This window comes from Strix uralensis, chromosome 2 (assembly GCF_047716275.1).
Source record: "Strix uralensis isolate ZFMK-TIS-50842 chromosome 2, bStrUra1, whole genome shotgun sequence".
Lineage (NCBI taxonomy): Eukaryota > Metazoa > Chordata > Aves > Strigiformes > Strigidae > Strix > Strix uralensis.
The window spans coordinates 69031787-69059756 of NC_133973.1; the positions used below are offsets into that span (position 1 = coordinate 69031787).

Sequence of the window (27970 nt, forward strand, 5' to 3'; positions counted from 1 at the left end):
ATGACCTCAGTTCTGAGCGTTCTGATAGCAGAAGTAATTCTCTTTGGAAATGTGGTCACGTCTACTGTGGAATCTGCCTTGCAGTTGCAGTTAGTATCTCTGGCACCATAGTGCATCTTTTCCCAAGAGCCATAAAATTTACTGGTACTCATTTGTGCACACCCTCAGATACCATGAGAAATGAGCTTTGTGTATGGCTGTGGTTGATGGATGCTGTTGGGATGCAGCTGGAAGAATACACACACAGATCCAGTGTAGCAGGGTCCTTTCCGGAGAGAAAGCACCAGAAAACTGCCTGAAATAATAATAGTGGATGAGCAAAGAAAGGATAGTAAATTATTAAATCAACTAATGTTCACCCCTTACTAAAATTACCGTCTTGGTCTTTCCCAGATACATCCAGGTGAAGGCAGCTTCAAAACACAAACCCATATTAGCTCAAGGAACCTATAGCTTAAGTGAACATCTCATGAGAGAATGTATGATTTAACTTACTTGTGGTTAAGTAACTACAGGAGTAGATACTTGGAAGCTTGCAGCAGGCAGGAGTGAGGATGCAGGGTTATTTGCAAAATTTTCTTTACCAAGGTACCAGTATTGATCAAATTACTCCTTAGTGCTTCATACTGATTCAGCTAGCAACCTAAAAGGAAAGAGCAGGAAGGTAAAACTTGGCCAGCACAGTTGATTCATTGGGTGGAAGGTTGCAAACCACTCCTGAGTATCAAAGAGACAAAACTTGTCAAAAGAGGCTACACAAATCCAAAATAATAAATTTTCAGGATTCATTTTAATGCATTTCATTAAAATATAATCAATTTAGAATTAATTAATTTCTAGAAGTGAAAAAATATTTTCCCCACCACAGTGCCATAAACAGGTGATAATTAGGCCCACTGAGGACAACAGGAATTTGTTATAGTCTTCAGTGAAGACTGAAGTTGGGATTTAATCTAAGAAAGGATTTTTTTTTCCCATTGGTTAGCATTTTTTAAATTTGCCTAAGACATTCTTTGCCTAACACTTTTTCCCAGAATTTTCCATACTTTGTGTTGTTGTGACTTCTTTCTCTGTATTAAGCCGGAGAAAAACAGACTAAAATGTAATTAAAACTTTCTGTGAATTTAATTTAACATCCATTTTAGCATCCAAGCATTTTCTATCACATTTTAATTGCTGGAACCTGTTTATTCCTAATTGAAACACCCTCAACATTGTTTCCAAGGTGTCTGACCTCTACTTATTATTTATATTGTGTTTACTTATGACAGATTTCTGTTTAGAAGGTGCCTTGATGCTCCCCGGTGTCTAAAATGTGTCTCTCTTGCCTTTTACTGGGAGGAGGTTTTTACTGCAGACTCCCAAAGCGAATGTTGCATCACTCAACAACCCATGAGATTGGCTGACAAAAATAGTAACATTTCTAACCTTTAATTCTTTGGCCACCTTTATTTGGGCTTCTTCAACTGAGCCCAGGGACTTGAAAGCAGTATTATGCACACAATTTATGAGTATGCAATCGTAATTTATTGCACATAACGTACATAATAAATGGCTGGGGCTAACATGCTACTTGGCCTGATACGCTCAGCAGTCCGTGCGCAGGCAGCCGAAGCCGCTCTGCTGGCCAGGCTGTTGGCAAACAAGCAGGAAAGTGCCAGCCCTTGGGTCATTCCTTGCAGTGAGCTGATCTTTGCTGATTTGCCACCTTCTTCCTCCCTGGTTTTCACATCTTCCCACATTGCATTTTCCTCTTGAGTCTAGGGTGATTTTATAGTTTCTGCTTTAAATCGGTTCTTTTACCAGTCTCAGTTCTGTACTCCTGTTGGCTTTTTATTTCTACTTTTCTGTCCCTCATGAGCCAATGGCCCATGTCACCTGCCTCCCAAGAACTGACTGCTACAGCTCAGCATGATCTTCCCTTTGTAAAAACTGGGACAAGGGCACGTGTGGGTCCTCTTTGCAAGTGTACCCTTATTCTCAGCACGTAGAGGTTCATTGTCGAGGATCCTTTGGAGACAGAGAGCAAGAAAGAGTCCTTTCATGGGAAAGCTGATACTACCATAGCTCTGCAGGTGAGGTTTGTAAGAGGCATGGCAAAAAGGAAGACCCCCAAGAACTGGCTACCCTGCAGCTGGGAAACACGGCTGCATGTTCAGCCAGGTTTGGAAGGGAGCTGTGGGGAAAGATGGTCCTGCCCAGCCCCACACAGCCGTGCCTTGGCTTGGTGCTTGCCCAGTGTCAGGCCCAAGGGTGGTGCGGGAAGGGTGCCAGGGAGGGCAACCAGAGCACAGAGCTGACCTCCCCTCTCCCCACCTGAGCTCTCTCCTCTCCCTCCAGCCCTCCTTTCAGCGTGTCTCTTCTGATCAGCTCGCTCTTTCCTTCCTTTCTCTTTCCCGTCGGTTTGGCATGATCCTGTTCCTTCCTGTCCCCTCCTCGTTCCCTTCTGTTTTCTCACCCCAACTTCACTTCCCAACCCTCTTTCCCTGCCATGACACGACAATCACTCTCCCTTGAGTCATCCTTACTTCCCCCCGACGTCCCCTAGCACTCTGACGTCTTTCCCCCTTCCTCCCCCCAGCTCTGACGGACACGGTCCTCTCACCCCACTCAACCCTCCCCCTTTATAAAGGGATTTCCCTCTTTTTAATCCACGAGCCCCCCGTCGCAGCCTCAGCACTCGGCGCACCGCCGCCACCGCGGGGGGAGAGACGATCCTGCCTTTGCGCCTTCGCCCGCCCCACAGCCCCCCCCGCACCCCGAGGCGGGACAACCCCGGACGGGGGCAAAGCCCCCGCGGCTCAGCCCGGCCACCGCCCCGCGGGATGGGCGGCCGCGCCCCGCGGGCTGCGGGGCAGCGCGGCGGCGGAGCGCAGGTGGGGCGCGGAGCGGCGGGCACGGCGGGGTGCGGGCGGTGGGAGGGGGAGCCCGTCCGTGGGCGCGGGGTGTGCGCGGCCGCGCAGGGCGGCGCGGAGCCTCCGCGGAGCGCGGCGTGCGGAGCCTCCCCGGCAGGTAAGGGCTGGCTCCGCGGGGGGGCTCTCCCGCGGGGGGGCTCCGCGCAGGGCTCCAGCGGCGCCGTCGGGAGCGCGGACGGGCGCTGGCGGCGCGGCGGGGCGAGGGCCGGGGGGGCTGCGGGAAAGGCTGGGTGCGGGGCAGCCGCTGCGCCTCTCGCCCGGGAGCTTTTCCCTCGCGGAAGTTCCTCTGCCTCAAAATTTCTGCCCTTCGACAGCTTTTGAAGCTTTCACTTTACTTCTCAAATTGCGAGCGGGAATAGATCAGGACTTTCAGTGCTGGACAATTAAATGTTGCGAAAAAGAAAGCGCAGATTTGAAATACGGGAGGTGATAGAAAGAGGAAGAGACGGCATTCCGACACAAAGGCTCGAAATATGTGTTTTGCTGTTGTAGCTGTTACTTATCCGTAGTTCTCATATAACTTAAAACAGTTTTGTGGGTTGTATTCTAACTAAATAGAGACTTTAATAGCCCATATGGCCAAAAGCTTCTACCCTGTTCCATGTACCAAAGTACTTCTTGATCAAAGAGTTCCACAGCACTGGGGACTTGGTGACACTGAAATAAATCTGTGTTCAGTAACTGATTTCTATGAATTGAGTAGCTTTCAGTCACATCATTCATTTCCCATTGTAATTGCAGGTTACAGTTGTTGGTTGTTGCTCCATGGACATTTTAATTTCAATTACATCTGAAATACTCGTTTCCTAAATAGTCTCTTTAATAACCACCTGAGTTTTCTTTGTACACTGATTCTCAAAAGCATCTTACCAGGTTTGTTAAAAGCAGACGTATTATTGCATTCTCTCCAGAGGTCTTAATGAAATAGCAATCAAAGAAACAGTCAGAACTTCAGCAATGGCTTTCCATGTGGAGGGGCTGGTGGCCATAGTTGTGTTTTACCTGGCTATCCTGGCAGTTGGGATATGGGCTGCTTGGAAAACCAAGAACACTGGCAGCGAAGGAGATCGCAGCGAAGCTATTATAGTCGGTGGAAGAGACATTGGCTTGCTAGTTGGTGGATTTACAATGACCGGTATGTAAAAAAACACCTTTTATTTTTTTCCTAACCAGCGTATAACCTGTCGGTTTTTGATCTGAATGAAGAAGTGCAATCTGCATGTTGAATAATACAAATGGAGAAAATATATATACTTTTTTTCCAATTGCTGCTAACATTGTTTAGTGAACAGCCAAATGTAACCTCTATATAAAAGAACAAATAATTTAGACTCACACAGGAAGAATACATTATATTTCTTATTCATTTCTTTCATATTCATCTGTAGATTGGGACAGAAGCATGGAATTTATATAGATTAATAAGAAATCCAGTTTTAAAATAACTGTTATTATTGTTAAAGCCATCCAAATTGGTGAGTTACTTTTGTTTAACCAGACTAAAACAAAGTTTATGTGGAAAAGGATGGGGGGGGGGGGGCGGGGGGGGGGAAGGAGTGTGAGGCATCAATTAAGTTTCTAAAAGAAAATTGGCATAAATTCAAACTTGTAATTCCACTGAATTCAGCAAACTTACTTTGTGAATTCTTTTAGCTTCTTTTGCAGCAGTTTGACAAAATTGCTGTCAATAGTAGTACCAGTAGGAAAAGCCTGCGTGAAGGAAGAGTCCTTCATTAATTTTGTAAGCAGTGCTGTCTGACTCCCAGAGCCATTCAAACCAGGTGTCTTAACTGGGTAAACAAGATATTTACAATATGGGCTAAAATCTCAAGCTAACATATGGTATCAGAACAAAAATGCAATATAAGAAGGGTGAATTGGCCTACCATTTTTAATTAAGCAATTTAACCTTTAAGCATGCTTCATTTGGGTTTTTTTACTTATTCTAAGTCCTAGTCAGGCAAAGCCCTTTCAATTGCCAAGTTAGATTTATCAAGTTATATTTATGTTTTGTTATTTTGCCCTGTTCTGGTTTCACAATCATCTATTAAGGAAGAGACACATAGAAATTTGGGCCAAAATTCTGTGTTCTTTAATGAAGAGAAATTCCCATCCCCTTGCAGGCGCATTTTGCTCATTCAAAGACTGAATATTTCGATATTGAGTAACAAATGTTTGTAAAAGTCAATAAAGTTTGAATACAAGCAGATGTTCTACTTTTCACACTTTGCTATAATTTACTGTATCACGTATCCATTGACTACTGAGGCATCAGATATGATGAGACTCTGCTCATAGGCAAGAGCTGGCTTGACTGCTTTCTGCTGAATGAAATGTTTTCAAGAGCACTGAAACCAGAATATTTTGCAGAGATATTGCCTGCCACAAAACTGTAATCATTAGATCGGGGGAGTGGAGACAAAACAAGACAATCCCTGCACGAGTGGTTACAACTAACAGCTTTGCCTGTGGAAGAAGACACAAATTCTGATCTCCTTAATCCTAGTTTACAGGAATATTTTTCATAACAGCTGAAGCAGAGATGAGACTTGAACTGGGGCTTCTATATTTCAGACAATTTCTATAACCACCACAATTCACACCCACACATGCTCATCCCATTTCATGCAAGCTCTAGAGATGGCGTAATATATCATCTCTGCGGTAGAATATCAAACTGATCCTAAAGCCTTTGTGCAGCTAAAACATTCATGGATTTTACACTGTCAGGATTCACATACCTTCTCACCTCTGCCTTCCATAAATACGGCAATTAAAGCTTGAGATGGCAAGTAAATCACACTTTCAGTTTTAGGGAACCACGCCTGGCACACACAGTTCGGTGTGGGCACGTCTACTGAAGCAGGGGTTAGTCCGAGTTTTGTCTCGGTGAGGGTGATTGGCATACTAAGTTTGCAAAGCCATAACAAAATAACTCCGAATGTAAGCTGATCAAAATCTGCAATAATTTTTAATAAATTGTCACATTATTCAAGGGTATAGTTGCTGCTTTAAAAATGATAGATGTAGATTTTGCACCTCATAACCATGCCTCCAGAGATATATGGCTATTCCAACATAGTCTTTATATTTTGCAGCTTTAATTGTCTAAATATGAATTAAAAAACAAAGTCTACCCCATAAAGTAAACCAAGAAATTTTTAAAGATCTCCAGAAAGGATATTATTAGTATGGACATGAAGTACTTTGGGTTATGAGATAAGGCCTAATTCTGTCTTTCTTATCCAAGACAAACACTACCATGTTCTATGGGTATTGGCTCCAAAATGGCAGCAATTTCTAGGACTACTTGGTGGGGAGGATGACAGAACTGAGCAATAAATTTAAAATAAAATTCAGAGCATAAGCATTGTGACTTCATAGGGATAGACTCAAGATTCTTGAGTAATTATAGTTGATTTTCTAAATGGCATTGAAAAGCTTTAAAACAAGTGCACTCCCTTTGAATAATGGCTGTGGACATATTTGGGTGTATACTATGATCCTAAAGAAGCAGCTGTATCAACTAGCTACTGAAACGCCTAAACACAAAGCCTGTTGAATCCTGAATGTGTCTGCAATTATCAAAATAGAAAGAGTGAGAAGCTTGAACTGGGGATGGATCACAGCAGCTCATATTAAAATGAGCTAATATAGCACCATGGTAGATACATCTTTAATTTGTGTATCATTTTTATATAGTTAAAATGTTGCATTAAATATTAGTGTTCCTTAATTTGTGATTGAAATTCTTAAGAAGTGGTATCTGCACCAAACTTGAGTCTATTCTGGTTTTGGTGATTGAATTTAAACCCCAAAGGAAATATTTGAAATTACATAATCGAATGCTTACAAACGTGACCAAAAAGGTCACGTATACAAAAACGTCACATATACAAAAATGTCATTTTTTCATTTTAGTTGGATGGAGCTACATGTTATTCCACAAGAAAAAAAGAAATAATACAAAATTCTATCTTTTTGTAATCCTTAGGTCAGGATTTTCATTTTACAGAACTCGATGAGTTGATTCAATAGTTCGAGTGGTTAGACAAGGGATCATTCACAAAGAAGTGCTAAAAAACCTGATTTTCTAATATCTATCTATATAGAAAAGAATCGAGACTAATTTCTGTGTTCCTCATATGAACTAGGAGCAGAATTGCTCTCCATATCCTCAGTTATTTGTCTGATCATTTTTTAGGGGGCATGTTTTAAATGGATGTTGGTATTTGCTGCATTTTTTGGTCCTTCAGACAGCAGGCAAAGAGAAGATTAAAATAGATTACCACATGAGTGTTTCAATAGATTATTAGATTTTATATTACTTTTGTCTGATTTAGGAAAAAAAAGAATTTTGCCAAAAAAGGTATTAAACTAACTTTAAATTGTGGCTTAGCAAACTGAGGATCAGAAAACTAATATATAAGGTTGAAATCCCATGCTATTATATGCCATTATTTCTTTTCTATTGGTTTTATTGATGTCAATGTACATGCTGACTACCCATTCACCCCCTCAGAAATAGCCATATAGCACCTTCCTAGAGATCTGGGGTCCTTGGCAGATGTTCCAGTACAGTCATGTGCACACAAAAATTAATCAGCAGCTGTTTTTCAACCCCCAATACAGAAATCAAGAAATTAAATTCAAAATAAGTGCTAAATCCTCCATGCCACCTTACCCAGCAACACTGGTCCATAGGGCATTTTTCCCCTTCAGCCAGGGGAGGGCAGTGGTCCCTGCAGTGTCACGCAGAAGTGAGGTGACCTGGGCCCCTCCAGAAAAAAGTAAGGGAGTTAGGCACAGCATCAAAGTGTCCCTTGGAGAACACCCACCACCTTAGTAGCAACCCCAGGCAAATCAATGCTAGACGAAGCATTCTTGCACCACAGCTGCAGCAGTGCTGGACATCTGTCCTTGACTATGGGATATTGTTCCCCATCTGGAAGTGGGTATAGTTCATGTAGAATTCATGCTCATGCTTTATCCAGAGAAGGAAACAAATACAATTCCCTTTCTAAATATTTACTTTTGTTATTGTATGCAGGTGTTTACAACTTATTCCATAAGTCTGTGCTGCTTGAGACACAATAGACAACATGCATTCCAGGTAGTCATGGACTCAACAGTCAATGGCTCAATGTCCAAGTGGAGATCAGTAACGAGTGGTGTCCCTGAGGGGTCCATATTGGGACTAGTATTATTTAGCATTTTTGTCAGGGACATGGATAGTGGGATTGAGTGCACCCTCAGCAAGTTTGTGGATGACACCAAGCTGTGTGATGCAGTCAACATGCTGGAAGGAAGGGATGCCATCCAGGGGGCCCTTGACAGGCTGGAGAATTGGGCCTGTGCAAACCTCATGAAGTTCAACAAGGCCAAGGGCAAAGACCTGCACCTGGGTCAGGGCAATCGCAAACATGGATATAGGACAGGCAATAAGTGAATTGAGAGCAGTCCTGCAGAGAAGGGGTATTGGTGAATGAAAAACTGAATATGAGCCAGCTATGTGTGCTCACAACCCAGAAAGCCCACCATATGCTGGACTGCATCAAGAGAAGTGTGACCAACACGTTGAGGGAGGTAATTCTCCCCCTCTACTCCGCTCTCGTGAGACCCCACCTGGAGTACTGCATCCAGCTTTGGGGCCCCCAGTATAAGAAGTGCATGGACCTGCTTGAGTGGGTGCAGAGAAGGGCCACAAAGATGATCAGGGGGCCGGAGCACCTCCCTTATGAGGACAGGCTGAGACAGTTGGAGTTGTTCAACCTGGAGAAGAGAAGGCTCCTGGGAGACTTTATAGCGGCCTTCCAGTACTTAAAGGGGGCCTACAGGAAAGATGGGGAGGGACTCTGCATCAGGCAATGTAGTGATAGGATGAGGAGTAATGGTTTTAAACTGAAAGAGGGTAGATCTAGATTAGATATAAGGAAGAAATTCTTTACTGTGGGGGTGGTGAGACATTGCAACATGTTGCCCAGAGAAGTTGTGGCTGCCCCCTCCCTGGAAGTGTTCAAGGCCAGGTTGGACGGGGCTTTGAGCAACCTGGTCTAGTGGAAGGTGTCTCTGCCCATGGCAGGGGGGTTGGAACTAGATGATCTTTAAGGTCCCTTCCAACCCAAACCATTCTATGATCCTATGATTCTATGATTCTAGGACTCTGGTAATCAAAGTATCATATTCCCACCTAGCTTAATTCACACTGTCAAGAGGCACAAAATCCCAAATGTCTGACAACTTTTTATGTAGATTTTGTATTCCTGCTCTTCCATTCAAGGATCAGTGTTCACCCATCTTCTCCCTGTGGTCCCACAGGGACATCACTCACCTCTTGTCTTGTCTCTGTAGTGCATAATAGATCTCAATACCGATAAATCTATCAATAACAGGGTTCCTTGGGTCACTTTTTTTGTTGCAGACTTTCTCTGCATGCACATCCCTTATACAAACCCATTATACTATTTCCAACGACACAATACTCCATTCCTATGCTTCAAAATGCTGAAAGGGGCACAATTGTAATGCTCCAGTTGCTGGACATCTTCTATCATTGACTTAAAAAAAGTACCCTCTGGTAGTATTTGAGAGATATCACAGTTAAGCAGAAAAAAGTAATCAATTAGATTTTCATGAAATTTCTTTAGGAAATTTTAATTAAATTTTAATTAAATTTTCTTCATTTGTGCTTATCTCCAATTGTTTGTCTTAAACACAAAATCAAGTTTGATTGTATGATGGTGGATGCGGGGAAAATTCTGAAGAATGCTTAAGGAAAATAAATATCTTACAATTGTGAATTTTTACACAGAAAGCCTGAACTACTCTTATATGAGAAGGCAAAGGCTTCTGAGGCAAATCAAAACAGTGTTAAAAAAATCTAGTACTTGTAATGATCTGTCTGCCCTTGTTCAAACTACAGACCCAGAATCATAAAATGTACTCATTGTACATTAGAGAAAATCAAGAACTTTTTGCATGGAATCTGAAAACAGGAAGAGATAAACTTTGTTACATTATTTAGTATTAATTATTTTTGCAGATGTAATCACAATACATTTCTGTGTTGGAGATATTCTTTCATACATCCTAAATTCTCAAGTGTAAAAACTTCCCTTCAAGGCAGAGAATCAATTCATTTAGGGTCTGAGGTTTGTATATTAAAAATACTACTGTTTTTTTAGAGAGATAAAATCAAAAATATTACAGATAGCGCAGTTTACTTCTGGAGTAAGTCTTCAGGAAGCACAAAAATAAACAAGTCAAAGTTTAGAACTTAGATAGCAACACAAAACCATCACAGCCCTATATGGAGATATAGCATTTAGGAAAGTCAGTTTGCCAAATGTGCTTTGTGTAGCCAAAATTTAAAATTTATCAAGGTTTTAAGGGCAATTTTTTTCACGAAGGCCCTAGTAAATGATCCATTCATTAAACTCTTCTCTAATTTAAGTGTGTTGAGTTTTCCCAGCTGGGATGAGTTTGTCACTGTATGTTTATTGTTCTTCTTCAGATCCCCCTTACATCTCTCCTTCATTTGGACTAACACAAAGAAAATGGTAATGATGTGCTTCATTCATTGTAAACAAGTAGTGAGGGACTCAGCCCTCATATCTTCACTGACTACACAGCCACTTAGGCACCTTGATGATTGTCTCAGTCCATCTGACTTCTTTTTTCATATGCTTATGTTGTAAATTTTTTGAATTAGGACTATCTTTTATAGAAGGATGCCATGTCTGACACTTGTACAGTACATATAATAAAAAATAGCAATATTATAAGCCATGACAATTTCATTCCACGAAGTGGGATATTTTCTTTCTTTGTGCTCATTAAAGACTTTTCCACTTCTTTTTCAGCCACATGGGTTGGAGGAGGTTACATCAATGGGACAGCAGAAGCTGTGTATGTCCCAGGCTACGGTCTAGCCTGGGCTCAGGCACCTATTGGATATTCCCTTAGTCTGGTTTTAGGTAAGCAAAGAACTAAAGCTAATAGTCTCTCATTTTAAACAGTTCTGATGACAAGTCCATCATTTGAAATGAAACAACTAGGATCTGATAAAAGGATACTGAGGTAAACTGGATCCCTTCTGCTAATAGGTTTGGCTATTAAAAAGAAAAAAAGAAAATTACTATAAATAGTTTGATATCTTAAGTCTCCTGAATGCCCTGGCAAGACCCATTTAATTATTACAACCATAGTGATCTATGGAGGTCACAATAAGAAAGGTTTTGTTGTGGGATTTTTTAAAATTTTAATTTTTTTTTAATTATGTATACTGTTTTATACATTCTGGTTTTCTTTAAGTGCTTATATGATCTGGAATATGGTAGTATCAGGATACCTATAAATTTTGAAATTCAAGAATGGCAAATATCCTTTCAGGTATAAGCAGAAGTGCTCATACCTTACAGATCTTCACCAAGCATCTAAGTAACTTGTTTAATTTTGTGTAGGAAGTCTGTCATAGAACTGGTCTATTTCCTTAAAACTGGACCAAGCATCCTCTTAAATGTGGTACAAAACTCCAAATCACATGTCAATATTCAAATACACAATCCTACTATATGCAGGTCAGACTGAAAAATACAGGCAGTATTATAATTTTTAATGCTGTGGCCTCTAATTCCTGAAATGTAGTCTCAGAACTTCCTTACTTTTCTTAATAGCAATAAAAAATTTCTAACCATGTCTCAAGCACATGGAACAGCTTGCAACAAAAGTATGGCCTTGTGAGCCATGATGAATATGCCACAAAGTTGTCAGCTACATCTCTCAGTTTGTGAACAGATCATGTCTCTAAGGCAACTGCTGATGAAACTGTTTAAAAAGAATGTTTTTACAAAAAAGATCCTGTGTTCTTCATCCTTCATTAATGAGACTGCTTGGCCTTTTTAATAATACTTGACCTCTCGGTCTATTTTGAGTCTTTTCTCATGGTCCTCCCACCTAGTCTGTCCCTTTGTTTCCTTTGGTTGCTTATCCAGCTTTTCTTGCCACTTTTATTTCTTCCTGTGCAGCTCAGTTGCCCTCCTGACTCTTTTTTCCACTCAAAAAATGCTTTCCTGTGGCATGTCCTGGTTCTCCTCTCTTCCCAGGTGGAAACCTTCCCCATTGTAGATGTTCCTCTCTGGCACGTGCAGGCCAGCTCCAGTTCCAGTAGTAGTTCCTGTCCCTGAGAGCAGCTCTATTTCCTGTAAGGAAAATAATAACAGTAGATGTCTGCCTGAAGATCAGTTGATGTCATTATGAGGTCATGAAGGTCATCATTCATTGATGTCATTAAGCGGTCATTAGGATCGCAGCCACAAGCACTGACACAAATTAATAATAACCCAGAATGGGTTGAGTTAGCCTCTCCCCTCATTTCCAGCTGTTTTTAAAGATATCCAGACTTTTTTCCTGGAAATTATAATGGCCACTGCAGGAAAAAGAAGTCTGCATCATGTGACCATATATCTCTCTGCAGAGCACAGAGAGGAAAGCATTTTTGCAGCATGATCTGTACATGGACATTTGGGGGGAGGAGTTGTTTATCCTTCTTTAAAAAAAAAATAACCAAAATTATAAGTAAAAGGCTAGAGGACATATAACTGCTTCAGACTGGAAGGATTTAAGACTGATGTAATCTCTTTGTTAGTTCAATGTTGTGCTGCAAACCACTTTTCCTAATTTTTCAAGCAACTTAGTTTTAACGGTTAGAATATCTCCGATTTCCTTTGACAGATGCATGAACATACTAATAGATTACAATACCACTGACTCTTTTTTTCTTCTTTTAGTTGTCTTTTGTAATGATGACATAGCAAGTAGAATAGGAACAGGATCCATGACCAGTCCAAGAATAGTTTAAAAATGCTGTAGTTTCTGCATCCAAACAACCTGCCTAAAGACAGCATTAACATAAGCAGTATAAATAAATTGTGATTGTTAAGCCGGTACCTTCCCTTCAGGGAACTTAATGAAATGAAGAAATATGAGTCATATAAGGCAATACATAGATATGTGGGATATCTTCTGTACAGTACAATACAATTAATACATTACATATCTTGTGATGAAGAACCTAATAAGTGTCACCAAATACTGCACAGTAGATTTTATTGGGAACTGACTCATTTTCCATGGTTTTTTATTGTACTGTATATATTGCATTTCAGCAGTTTTACTGTGGTAGAAGTTTACTTAGTTATAGTCATGTGCAGATCTCAACTACACAGGTTTCCATATAAGGGCTCTTTCCTGAGATATGTTCTTTTTTTTCCCCAACCAGAAAGAATTTGAGGACTGTACATTAGAAAGGTGAGGCCTCTGCACATTTATGTACATATCCAGCCCATATGCCAGCCAGGCAGAGCAGAACTGTGATACATCAAAATTCCTGAACATTCATAAGTGAAATACATTAGGACAAATGCTCAGGGAGCCTCTAACACCTGCAGAGTCCAGAAGGCATCTGACCTACCCTGGTGTATTAAGGTTGATTTAAGCATACATAACAAATCTGAATTGTCCTGAAAGAATCAGATTTGTTGTATGTATACTAAACCATGTGTGAACTCATATTTCTGATCCAGGAATCCTAGAGAATTTTATTTTTAGAGTAGGACCATGTGAAAATTCATGATGGATTCTAAACAGGAAAATTCCCTTAGGCTAATCCAAAATTAGACAAAACTCTGATAGCATCCATAATGGCAGATTAAGTAAACTGAACCAGATAAAACAAGACAAACTTATTTTTCATTATCAGATCATAAATATTAATGGTGTCTATCAGATCATAGATATTAATGGTGTCAATGTATTTATGTAACTCTGTAGACAGATATAAATGTAAGAGTTCTTAGAGGATATTTTAAGTGTACTTATATATTTTAAAAAACCCAAACAATAATACTGATATTTTTGTACCCTTAACTGACAACCAGTGTTTTACCCCTTAATGGCAATGCATATTTCACTGCAGCTGGTGTCTTATGCTACTTTTCTTTGTAGGTGGCCTTTTTTTTGCAAAACCCATGCGATCCAAAGGCTATGTGACAATGTTAGACCCTTTTCAGCAGCTTTATGGGAAAAGGATGGGAGGACTACTGTTTATTCCAGCTTTAATGGGAGAAATGTTTTGGGCTGCTGCCATCTTCTCTGCCTTAGGTAAGGAATGAGCAGTATAATTATTAATTTATCACAGGTGTAAGGGATTAAGAAAATCAGAAATCAATTAAAATTCTGGCTTCAAATGCTATCTTAGCAAAATTATTCAGTGTGACAGTTCTCAGACCCATGCTAACTAGTAATTAAAGCTGGTAATGGTACCCCATTAATTATTTTGGTAATGGAAAGACATGCACAGTATCTATTAGTTTTCAAGTACCTTTAAGTTGTCCCTTTTCAAAGAGCATTAAAAGATTTAGCAACAAGTTTCTTTTAATTGTGATGGTGACATGAGTGATTGCAAGCGTCCCTTTTGTGTCAAGGCTGGCCCAGCTTCTCTTTTACACTACTGAGATCACAGAAGCCAATCAAAATGTCCCTTAAAGATGTGAAACGTTATTGCCAATGCATCTAAACAAAATAATCCTTTGCATATAGGAGACCTACATATACAGAACTTTCCATAGCACAAATAATAGAAGTAAAACAGATGCTGATCAATAAATTTAAGTATTATTCAATTCTAAATGGCTTTCTACTTGACAAAATGAAGAAAATACTTAGGATTCAAGAAAGGATTCAGAGAATTAGTGGAACTGTGACTCAATAGAAAATACCCAACTACTCATCCAGTCCTGGAAAAAAATCAGTTTCCAGGGTTTTTAATTATATTTCAGGCCTGAATTTAGCAATCCCTTCATGAACTGAGAAAGCCCTTGAGTTGAAGCACCAGTAGTTGACTTTTACCAGCTAATCATACTCATAGTGCACATGCATGTGGTAATGCTTTCTAGCACAAGCTATTTTAAACAGAAAATAAACTTTGAAGGTACTCTCCAACTGTGCTCTGATGAACTGCAAAGCAATGGGGAGCTTGTTTACCACAATTTCATCACAAAACCCTTAAAGGACTAAGAACAAATTACATGCTGAGGTGATAGGAGTTGAATAACTTGAAGAACACTCTAAGTATTTGGAATATACTTTCTTTTTGATTGAGGACAAGGTAATCTGTGATATTTCAAAGCAAGTTGTATGAATACCTTTCTAGTAGGTTTATATTAACAGCTGACAGCTAAAGACTGTCAGTGATTTATAAAGGTCATTGCATGTTTTGATTTTAACTATTATGTGAATAATTTAGTTATATTATACCTCCTAATTTGCACACCTATCCTCACTGATGAATATTTAATCCCAGTACTCTTCACTACTTGATCTTCCTCGTGACTCCTTGCTTGGCAGGGTTGTAGAGGGGAAAGACAGGGCTTCCAACTTGTGAAAGAGGTCTGACCTTGTAAACCTCAAGCACATGAACACTGAAGTCTCACTATACAGCGAAAAAACACCTGGCAGCTTCCAGCAGCTCTTATATATCACACATCATGTTGTGTTCTACTGCCAGAACTCTTCCACCTATGTGGTCAAGAGTATCCATCTACAATACCTGCAAGGACTAGAAGTTATTGCAAGATGCTTCATTTAAATCATCCTAATTAGAGAAGAGGACTTTTTAAAACATGGGTTTAGAACGCTGCAATCATGTGAAATAGCTAATACATCTAAGGGAAATGTATAACCATCCTTGCCAGAAGGGCAGTGCAGGAGGGCACAAGCAATTCAGGAGCTTTCTTCAGCTCACTGACAACAACTTCCTGACACAAATGATCGGGGAGCTGATGGAGGTGCTCTGTTGAACCTGTTACTTACAAACAAGGAAGAATTAGTTAGGGGTGTAAAGGTTGGAGGCAGACTTGGCTGCAGTGTTCATGAGATGGTGGAGTTCAGGGTCCTGAGAGGAGGGAACAAGACAAAAATCAGGACCACAACAATGGACTTCAAGAGTAGAGCTCAGCCTCTCAAGGGATCTGCTTGGAGGAATCCCCTAGGGGACAGCCCTGGAGAGAAGAGGAGTCCAGGAGAGCTGGTTGATATTCAGGGATCACCTCCTCCACCTGGAAAACAAACAAAGCTGGCAGGAGACCTGCATGGATGAAAAGGAGCTCCTGATTCAGACATTAAAAAGAAGCATTCAAGAGGTGGAAGCAGGGACAGGGGACCTGGAAGGAATACAGAGACACTGTTCAAGCATGCAGAGATAGGTTTAGAAAAGCCAGTGTCCACCTGGATTTGAATCTGGCCATGAAGGGCAGCAAGAAAGGTTCCTATGAGTGCATAAACTAGGGAAAATGTGGACTGCTGTTGAATGGGACAGGGCAAAGTGGCAAAGGATGTGGAAAAGGCTGAGGTACTCAGAGCCTTCTCTGCTTCATCTTGGTTGGTAAGACCAGCTTTCAGGAACCCAAGGACCCTGAGAACGCTAGGAAAGTCCAGAGCAAGGAAGGCTTGTTGGAGGAGGATTGGGTTAGGAAACATTTAAATAGACTGAACAGACAGGATTCCATGGGACCTCATGGTGCATCCTGCAAGTGCTGTGGGAGCTGACTGATAGCATTGCAAGGACATTCACAGTAATTTTTCTGGACTGTGGTGATCAGGGATGTTCCTGAAGACTGGAAGAAAAAAAAAATGTCATTCTCATCTTTAAGAAGGGCAAGAAGGATGATACCAGAAACTAAAGCCTGATCAGCCTGACCTCAATCCCCTGGAAAATGATGGAGCAAATATTCCTGGAAACTACTTCCAAAGAAATGAAGGTCACAAAGGGGACTGGGAGGAGTCAGCATGGATTTATGGAAAGGAAATAATTCCTGACCAACCTGACATCTTCCATGTTAAGCTTACTGGTTTGGTTCATGAAGGGAGAGCAGGGCATGCTGTGGATTTCAAAACGGGCTTTTTATACCATTTCAAATAACAGTCTCATAGACAAACAGATGAAGTACAGGCTAGATAAATGGACATTGAGGAGGATTGAAAACTGGCTGAACTTCTGGGCTCACAGGGCTGTGTCCAGCAGCATGGACGCCACCGGGTGGCCAGTCACCAGTTGTGCACCCCAGAGGTCAATACTGAATCCTCTATTGTGTAACAGTTTCATTAATGACCTGGCTGACCGGACCAAGTGGACCTTCAGCCAGTTTGCAGAAAATAAAAACTGTGAGGAGTTGCTGATAGACCAGATGTTTGTACTGCCATTCAGACGGACTTCAACAAGCTGCAGAAATGGGCCAACAGGAAGCTCATGAAGTTCAACAAAGGAGCTACTAAATCCTGGCCTGATGTCCCGGTACAGGCTGGGGGCTGACTAGCTGGAAAGCAGGTTTGCAGAAAAGGACCTGGGAGCCTTAGAAGGCAATGAAGTTGACCATGATCCAGCAATGTGTCCCTGTGGCAAAGAAAACCAATGGGATCCCGGGCTGCATTAGAAGGACCATTGCCAGCAGGTTGAGGGAGGGGATCCTTCTCCTCTACTCAGCACTGGCGAGATACATGTGGAGTGCTGGATCCAGTGTTCCCCAATGCAAGAGACGTGGACATACTGGAGAAAGTCCAGTGAAGAGTCACAAAGATTATCTGGCATATAGGGAGAGGCTGAGAGAGCTGGGACTGTTCAGCCTGGAGAAGGCTCAGGGGGATCTTATCCATCTGCATAAATACTTGATTTGGCAGTGGGGTGAGCAGAATAAAGAAGACAGAGCCATGCTGATATCTGGGCTGCTCAGTGACAGAACAAGAGGCAATGGGCACAAACAGAACTAAAGGAAATTTCAGGTGAACTTAAGAAAAAGCTTTTTTTTTACAGGGGGAGAGGTCAGACACTAGCACAGGTTGCCCAGAGAGGTTGTGGAGGCTCAATCCTTGCATCTAGTCAAGACCCAACTGAACATGATCCTGAGCAACCTGCTCCAGCTGACACTACTTGAGTGGGGGCTTGGACTAGACAATCTCTAGAGATGCCTTTCAGTGTCAGCAACTCTTTGATTCTATGAGCTATTTTGTGGAGACTGACTGGTCAGCTCAACATTGTGGTTTGTTTTCTACAAATGAAATCTGCTTGATGGTGCTTGGGAAAGTTCTTGGTTTCTAGGTCCACAATGAAGGATGGATTCTCCAGTTTGCAAAGAAACCCACCTTTGTTGCATGTAAACAATTCAAGGGCACTTTAGAAGGGTCAGTGGTCAATTGTCCCTATAGCTGATGCCTCCTCTACCATTCCTTCCTTGGTCAAAAGGGGCTTGCTCAGAGCGTAAGTGTGGTATGTTGCAGCAGACCTCTCCTAAACACAGCCTTTACTGCAATGATACCCTTGTTCCCATGTGGCTGCAACTCATCCAGGGAAGCTTCATCTGTCTGTGTGTGGCTGCTTTTCTCCAGGCAGAAAGGGAGAGTGTAGTCCTTACACAGCTTGAGCAATGTAAGGAATGGCTGTTGGGACACTTCCCTCCTCCATTTCATAAGCATCTGTGAAGTGAGAGATGCTAGACTTAGACAAACAGGATCCTTCCTTTTCCCACTACCTTCAAAGGTGCAGAAGGGGTGTGCAGAAAATAGAGGGGGGAATATCCTCATGCTGTGGCTAAGTGTCAGAGTAGCACCTGTATATGCAACTTAACAAAGGTGAGCCGTCTTGTCAGATGTACAGTGACATACACTAAAACACAGTGCTTTGTTTTTCCCTTAGGTGCCACTATAAGTGTGATCATTGACCTTAATGTCAACATTTCAGTCATTATTTCTGCCCTGATTGCAACTATGTACACACTTGTGGGTGGGCTTTATTCTGTGGCCTATACCGATGTAGTTCAGCTCTTCTGCATCTTCCTGGGACTGGTAAGTTTGACTTTTTTTCTCTTCTTTGTTGAGGATTTTGCTCTGAGCATTATGATGACTGCTGAGACCTATTGCTCAGCTTTGGTTTTGGAACCACTGTCTTCACTGAAAGCATGGAGAAGAAATATCTCCACTTACAGAACCCTGACTTTAAAGAGTCTGCATTTACACCAGTGTACAGCCTGTGCTTTGACAGTAACACTGACTGGGAGGCCCAATTCTTTGGCTTTTTTCCAACCAGTCTGATAGTGCAAACACTCTTTTAATTTTCCTACTGAGTATATATCTAACTCGGGACAGGGCTGGAGGACTTTCTTTCCCTATCTGTTCATAGGACTGTGGCACAGGTACTGGAAGGAGGCATCAGACGTAGGAAGCAGTCAGAAACACTGGCATTGGACCTGCAGAGCTGATACTCTCCTGCTTCTCTTTCCTCTAGCTGTCACTTATTCACACAGCTTAGTTAACTTCCTGCTTTAAATCACCTTCTTGATTTTTCCCTCAATTTCCCTCCACCATCCTTGGAGACCGTAGTATAGGAAGTCTCACCAGATGACCCTGCTGTTTGAATATGATGGTATGAATATCCCCTCATCAGCTATCAAAGATATGATAGTGGGTAGCCTTTTCTCTTATTTACTGCTGTTCTTTAAGCCCTACTCTGAAAAACATCAATGCAACAGGATTCAGATCACAGGGGTGCAATCGAAGAAAGAAGCTGCTGTCTTTGTTTGCTAGTGGCAGTAATAGATGGTCACAGGTGTGCAGAGATCTAAAACAAGCTGAAATAAATGGTGTGGCTCAAGGTGAAGAAACTGAATGGCACCTTGGGGACCCAGAGTTGTTTCTCTGCTTTCACTGGAGTTCTTGTGCAGCTCTAGGGAAATTGCTTCAGCCAGAGCTCACACAGGTGGTCACTAACAACCCTGTGTGTGTCCTCACTCTGGGGCATCCTACTGTGAGGCCTATAACCTTATTTGCAGAAGTGCTAAGCATTCCCTGTTGTAACTGACTTCATGGGAATGGTGCTAAATGCCCTGAAAAAACAAATCCAAGTTCCAGCTGGCCACCTCAAATGAGAAGTTATTCCAGATCTTCTTGTCTCATACCTTTGTTCTTCACCTGCACAGAGGGGAAAATACTGTCTCCTTCCCTAACATACATGTTCACTATTTGTGAACGATTCAGTTTTTACAGATGGTGTGCATTACAGAAATTCCCAAAATTGTAGATAAATCAAAATACAGAAATGCTTTTCCAATGAGAGCAACTCATGCACTGCTAAAGACCCTGATCCCATGGGAATAACAACATGTGAGCCTGTATTAAAGGCAGCATGTGTCTGACAGGGAGAGGAAAGCAAATGAAGGTTGCATAGCAGTGTTCTAAATGGTTGGATCTGTAGCTCTAATAGTGGTTTTTTAATTCAGATTGGGCTCTTTATGTAATTTTCCATTTAAAATAAACAGCAATAATGTCATGTAGAAGGAACCATATTCATAACCTCGAGAGTCATCAGTGGGGCTGGAAGCCTCAGGTAGCTTCTAAATGGTCACGCTCTAGGTGAGGCGGTTTTAGATGAGATGGGACACTTTCACAGTAGGTGTCATAGCAGAAGATGTCACAGGCTCAGGTATCCCAGCTTTTCCTCCAGGCTCAGGAGCAGTTCGCATTCCCACTGGCACTGATCTTTACTGCTCATTCCTCTAATGTATGTTCCCCTCCTGTTCCTCACCCAAGAGGAGATGCTTGTTCTAATCACTTCTGTTCACTACTGTGGCTCCTCGATTCAGCCACAGCTTCGTCTTTAGGCTTCCATAACCTCTACTCTAGCAACTCCACATAATTCCCTGGTTTTCTCATTACAATCCCATGTAGTCTCTGTCCTTTCCTCCTCACTCTCCAGTACCCACATCTGCAGTTCTCTGCTCTTTATCTTGCCCACTGAGTCTTTCCCTGATCCTATACTGTACCCCCACTATTTACTGACTCTTCATCTCAGTTGTGTTATTAATTCCCCATTCTAAACTCTTTGCCAGCATGTAGAAGTCCTTTTTTTTCCTGGTTTCCAACCCCATGAAGTTCAGGTCCTTCTAGCTACTTGCTACTTCTACCCTTAAGCTTCAAGTCCCAGCATAAAGTCCCAGTTTCTGCTTCACTTACATGAGCCTTCATTTTATTTGTTTTCCATTCAAACCAGTGAATTTTCTACTCCCAGTAGAAAAAGCTCAACAAAGAGTCTATAATATGTCTATATTAAGCAAGTTAAACAGTGCCAAGGTGAAAATACAGGATCATCTGTAGTGCTTAATTGCTGACACAGTCCTGGCACTATTTTGGCCCACACCAACTAGTATTTTCCCAGATAATTCCCAAGAACAGTTTAGGTCAGTCCTTTTTGGCAGAGAAAGGAGTCTAGATGTATGAATGTAAACAATGACATGTCAGTGAACTGCAGGGCCAGAGAAATGTGTCTTGATTTGTTTTATTTACTAATGTAGAGGTAGGCCTTGAGACCACAAAGATCTAGGTTACTGTCAGGAACTGGAATGGATTATAAAAGCTCATAATGCATTTGCAATACATTACCTGTTAAATCCGGGGCTGTGGCATGCAGGCTGCAGATGGACCTCTAGAAATTTACCATACTGAAAATCTCAGTGGAGTAGGGGCAAACTACAGCTCTTCAGAAGCTGATCACTTAGACATGTTTGAGAATTGAGGTTCACAAACAAGAAAAAAAAAATCCGTTTGACATACCTGATCCCAGTGAATTTCTCCACAAGAAGAGTATTAACATCCATTAATTTTGACAATATGTTTATTTTTCCCTCAAATTATCTTGGAGGCAGTTGAAACTTTTGGTAATCTTTCCCAGAAAAGCCCAAGCAGACAGTGAGAAGGGAATCTTTCTGCCCAAGTGCTTAAATTGACAAAGTTTAAGATGTGACTGAGAACAGAATACTATGGTACGTGATAAACAGCCTGAATAACAAGCGGCACTGCAAAATAATCTTCACAGATTATTGCAATAATTGTTCAACAAAGTAGAGGAAGATGTTTGATTTCTCCCCTCCTTGCTCCTGTTACCCCATACACTTAAATGTGATCAGTGGGATTGTGGTAATCTGCGTGGTTTTGGACATCATTGAATCCTTAAGGATGCCATGCTTGTGATGGTCTATTCCATTTAGCACAAAGCCTGTTTCTCATCTCAGTAGGAGCTGCTGAGGTTTTCCTCATAGAAAGTTAGTGAGTTACACCATTGCAAAATGTGTTGGCAAGTAAACGCACAAAAAGTGAGTTGGTGAGGGAAACGAACCTTCTGGCAGAAACTGTCTCTGGGAACGGTTTCTCAACTGATTTTTTGGCCTAGATCAAAAACAAACTGAAAATAGTCAAGAGCCCTTCAAGGCAGAAAAGTGCTGTAATGCTGGGATACTGGGTGTTCTGGAGCAAGAGAGATGGGGGTTCTCTTGTCATGATATAGTTTTGTGTTGAATTACAAACAAATTCCCTAGTCTTCAGTGTGTTTGCAATGCCTCATGCCTGTATACTGGCAAATTATGATGCTACTGCATGCAAGTTTATATGTAGATGTGTGTCTACAGTGTGATCCAGGAAAGTGTGTAAAGAATATATGTGAAGTTTAGGGAAAATAAAATGAAGATGTATAAATGTGTCTTTCCTGTTGATTTTGTGATTTACACTGATTAATTCTCTTCTCATACTCACACTCTCCGGGGCAGAGGTAAGCTATCTCTTAACAAGTGTTACAAACCAAGCTCTCTAGACTTTGGAGATATTCCACCTGCACATAACCTGACTTTCCTGCAAGTCAGCTCAGCAATTTGGCATTAGATCTGTAGCATGCAAGATGAAATAAAATGAAATGAAATCACAGCTTTAGAGTGCCTTCTTTAGACCTGTACAAAGTGTTTCTCTTTGGTTTCAGTGGATCAGCGTACCCTTTGCAATGTCCCATCCTGCAGTGACAGACATTGGGTTCACGGCCGTGCACCAGGTGCACCAAGAACCTTGGCTTGGATCTATCAACTCACTTGACATTTACACATGGCTGGACAATTTCCTTTTACTGGTAAGTGATGGCTTGTACAAAGGAATGAAGTATTTAAGGACTCACACTGTGTTACTGTGACAGCTGAAAATAATAGAGTCTAGTTAAGAGTTTCCAGAAAACTGAAAACTTTTACCCTCCTGACTTCTGCTCAGTATTTCTGCACATCTGAATGATTTCAGTGAAATATCAGTAGAATATTGTAGAACAGCTGTCAAAGTAAACATTGCCAGGAATGCAATTTAAATATCATCAGTATGAAAGAGTCGACTTATGCTAAAATTAATTAAAAGTGTGCAGCTAGTATTTAACTGATGTCATTGTTGGCAGAGGAATTTATATATTGCAGAAGGCAATAAATATGTTATACAAATGTTTAAATATGCCTTAGGTATAGGTGTAAAAAAAGCTTTACAGAGATGGATGGATGGATGGATGGATGGATGGATGGATGGATGGATGGATGGATTCATACGTGCATGCACGCCAGAATGAACTGAGGGCTTTCGTTATTTAATACCTATGTATTACACATGGGATTGGTGGTTATTAAGTACTTTCCATTAAAAGATCTAGCAACACATGCTAACATTTTCCATTCTCGTTGTCCCTGAGCAACTCTATGCTGTTTTTATAATCATGTTGTACTTTGGGATTCCTTTCACTGTTTTTTTTTAATAATCTTAACCAAAAATCTTCAGAGCTTTCTGATAATTGGGCTATTAAAATATTGTTTATCCAGATTAAATTTTTTAGGGATTCTCAGAGACCTAAAGCATGACATTAGCTCAGGAGGCTGTATTCTGTCTGGTAAGCCTGAAGGTTTCATCTTTGCTGATAAACAAAGGAAAGCTCTGAAGTTGCCATATTGTGACACATTTTCTTTTCATCTTGTTTGTTTCACTATAGCTTAAGAAGTTTACACATGCTTGGAAAGCTTTGTTAAAGGAACATTATTAAGGCTAAAAAGGAAAACAGTCATAAATAGCAAGTCAAAATCAGAGTTGCCTGTGAAACATTCATTTGGTCCCTGTGTGTGCATGAAACATGTATGAAACACCTGTATACACACTATTTGGTCCAAATGCCTCCTGCCTCATTTAGTGAGCAGAACTGGACTGTGCATGTTTAGTGAGCAGTTTGCTTTATTTTCTTTCCATGCTGTTTAGTCATAGGCACTTAATTACTTAGTGGAAACTATTCAAATCCTGCTCTCAGGACAGAATTGTTAGCACTTGGGTTTTTAGACTTTGATAATACCACTTTGTGTGATATTTTGCAGACATAATTTTAAGTACAATCAAGATCTTCACTGTTATATACCCTAAACAAGAGAAGGGTTGCTATCATAAAATAAAACTTTCTTTTACTGCTTTGTCTTTAATTTCTGTTAGTATCATGTTTGTTTAAGACAGTGGGAGAATAATTTTTCAGATTCTTGTGTTCAGTGTATACAGAACATGTTGCCTTGGTTAGATGGCCACATGCATTCATAAGGGAAGATAAAATCCTATCAGTGTCTAATCTAATTTTGCCAGGGGGAGGGTACTGGAGGCCAAATTCTTCAAATATGAGACATGACAATAGTATTTTATAACCTTTCCTAAGACTTTATCAAGTATTTATAGAGCTTACAATACTTGGGGATTACAGAAACTATGCAAGTGCAAAGTGTTGCTAATTGTACAAAGGAATAACTTATCTAAAAGAATGGGATTTAGGTGGATTTACAAAGGTTTGACATACTTGTGAGAATGAAAGTTACAGCTATTACTGACTGACTGATATTCAATAAATAAATGAAAGAGCGGCAACACAGCATTCAGCATTCAAGTGATGATTCTATTTGCTCTCTATATGGCAATAGCACAAAAATCCAGTTAGCCCCCAATGACAGGATGCTGCCCATTGTGTTTGCAGACATTAGGAGGAATCCCATGGCAAGCGTATTTCCAGCGAGTTCTTTCCTCATCTTCTGCCACATATGCTCAAGTTCTGTCATTTCTAGCTGCTTTTGGCTGTCTTGTGATGGCTCTTCCTGCAGTTCTCATTGGTGCAATTGGAGCATCCACAGGTAAGTGGTTAAAAATTAATAGTGCAATAAATGCAAAATGAATAGTACAATAGACATGTGAAAACCCTACAAAGCTTCTGTTAGATATAATCTAGCCAGGTGACATCATTAAGCAACTCATGACTTCTTCAACAGAAGACTACACTGAAAAATAATATTATAGAATATTTCTCCCAGGGGAAATTACTCCTACCCCAGTGGTTGAGATTAACTCATTATGCACATTCTAGGTATCTACAGATGTAATATTTCTATTTAACATTTGAGTTAGATTCTAGTACTTTTGTTTGGTTCTAACACTAATAATGAGGAGTGGCTGAGGGAACTGGGGTTGTTTAGCCTGGAGAAAAGGAGGCTAAGGGGAGACCTTAGTGCTCTCTACAACTACCGGAAAAGACATTGTAGTGAGGTGGCTGTCGGTCTCTTCTCCCAGGTAACAAGTGATAGGACAAGAGGAAATGGCCTCAAGTTGCACCAGGGGAGGTTTAGATTGGATATTGGGAAATATTTCTTCACTGAAAGGGTTGTCAAGCCCTGGACCAGGCTGCCCAGGGAAGTGGTTGAGTCACCATCCCTGGAGGTATTTAAAAGATGTGTAGATGAGGTGCTTAGGGACATGGTTTAGTGGTGGACTTGGCAGTATTAACGGTTGGACTCAATGATCTTAAAGGTCTTTTCCAACCTAAATGTTTCTAAATGATTCTGTGACTTATCAGGAATTTATTATCTTAACCAAAATATCCTTGTCAAGGTCTTTGTCATAGTGAGAGTGATCCCCATCACAGTGACCATGTAGCTAAACTGTTAGAAATGTTCTGTTCAAAATGTTTAACGCATGGCTTTAAGCTCTGAGTCTCTAATCCAAGAGAATAATTAAATACATCACAAACAAATATGGATCTCAGACTTGTTTTATTGAGGAAAATTACATTTATGAGCAATGCAAAGTTTTAATATTAAACTTACTACTGGATAATCAGAGGGTGTGGTCAGACTTAGCTTAGAGATAAGGAAAAATGCTGAGCAGAATTAAATCTGCCTAACAGAAACCAGTGGGACACTGCCTTCCTGAAGCGCCATCAGTCTGGCCCTAGTAACAGTTTGGTCATTGAATATGAATGAAAATGTGGCAATATGAATAGCTCACTACACATGAAGTCAAGAGATGCTGTAGCTGATGACTACTAATGTTACTAATAACATACCGGTGTCCATATTGCAGCCTGGAATGAAACTGGGTATGGTGTCCCTGACCCTATGTCTAATAAAGAAGCAGATATGATTTTACCGATTGTGCTCCAATACCTTTGCCCAGTCTATATCTCGTTCTTTGGCCTCGGCGCTGTTTCTGCTGCTGTGATGTCATCAGCTGACTCATCAATTTTATCAGCAAGCTCTATGTTTGCTCGGAACATTTACCAGCTTTCCTTCCGACAAAATGTGAGATTACATTTTCATTTTTACTTTTAGAGAAAATTTTAGAGGAAACCTTAACTAGGTAATGCATAGACTATAATTTCATAATGAAACACCTCTTTCACATTCCTGTCTATGACGAGAAAAAGTATAGCATTTCATTCCTAACAGTATATTGAATAAACTGAAAGTCATAAAAATATTTATGGTTGTGACTGACAGCAGAGGTGAAAAAGCTAGCTCATGGGAGGCAGCTTTCAGGAGTTTTCATGACACTGCAGTTTATCCAAACAGCTCCTAATTATGGTTGCAACAATAATTTTTACTTGAATCTTTACAAAATGAGGTATCTTTCTGAATTATTGATTTATTACGAAATCATTTGATAACAGAATCAACTAGTGAGTCAGAGTTTTTCTTAGGAAATGACAAAGAAGAAATTCTGATGCTGACAGTTTTTTCTGGTTGAGCCATATTGTGCTTATACCTAAAAGTTATTTGTAACACTGCCGTTGTTTTCTTCTTTGACATGTTATCAAATTTTTCCTTATGCTCAAAGATTAACAACTTTGGGAATGGCAACCATGACTCTTGGGGGTTTTTTTCTCTGTGCTTGAGATGGAGATAGAGACAGAGATTTATTTGTTTGTAAATATTATTAAATGTCATGCAAAATTTCCTTTTACAATGCAGTATTTTATATTTACTATGTGTGTAAATGTAGGCATACATATATTGCCATGAAAAAAAACCACCTAACTCTGCCCTTTTTTTGCAGGCTTCAGACAGGGAAATCGTGTGGGTTATGAGAATCACTGTTTTTCTGTTTGGAGCATCAGCAACAGCAATGGCACTGCTAGCTTCATCAGTGTATGGCCTGTGGTACCTCAGCTCTGACCTTGTTTATATCATTATATTCCCCCAGCTCCTGTGTGTGTTATTTGTTAAAGGAACCAACACCTACGGTGCCATTGCAGGATACTTATTTGGCCTTGTTCTCAGAATAACTGGAGGAGAACCATACCTCTACCTTCAGCCCTTGATCTACTATCCTGGCTGCTATCCAGATGAAAATAATATCTATATCCAGCGATTCCCATTTAAAACACTTGCTATGCTTACCTCCTTCTTTACTAACATTATAGTATCCTACTTAGCCAAATACTTATTTGAGAGTGGGATTTTGCCACCAAAGCTGGATTTCCTTGATGCTGTTGTTGCCAGGTACAGTAGAGAACACATGGACAAAGCAACTCTTGTAAAAAGTGACAATATTGTATTAAACGAACTTGCACCTGTGAATCCACGACACAGTCTAACTTTGAGCTCAACTTTCACAAACAAGGAAGCCTTCAATTATGTTGATTCGAGTCCAGAGCTGTCCAACACTGAAGATAATTAAAAAATCTGGTAGCCACAGGCAAAGCAATGTGAAGCAGGATATTCTACAAAGAACAGTAAGAGGAATTTTATCAGAAGAAAAGGAAGAACTGGAAATAAAATGCCACTGCACAATTCTTTAATTTGTTTCTAGGAGCAGGAGCATCCCATGGGAGGAACTCTCTTCTGTTATTATCTAACATGTTGGATTAG

At 40.7% G+C, this 27970-nt stretch overlaps 1 protein-coding gene across 1 annotated transcript; it reads left to right on the top strand.

The window, feature by feature from the left end:
* The first annotated feature begins 2925 nt into the window (after positions 1-2925).
* SLC5A7 (solute carrier family 5 member 7) lies at positions 2926-27779 on the top strand. The gene is made up of 9 exons (XM_074860965.1): positions 2926-3012; positions 3827-4050; positions 10778-10891; positions 13920-14075; positions 18661-18809; positions 22765-22908; positions 24808-24961; positions 26184-26401; positions 27156-27779. The coding sequence occupies exons 2-9, from the start codon at positions 3873-3875 to the stop codon at positions 27777-27779; spliced, it is 1737 nt and encodes a 578-aa protein (XP_074717066.1). The 5' UTR covers positions 2926-3012; positions 3827-3872.
* Positions 27780-27970: the final 191 nt, after the last annotated feature.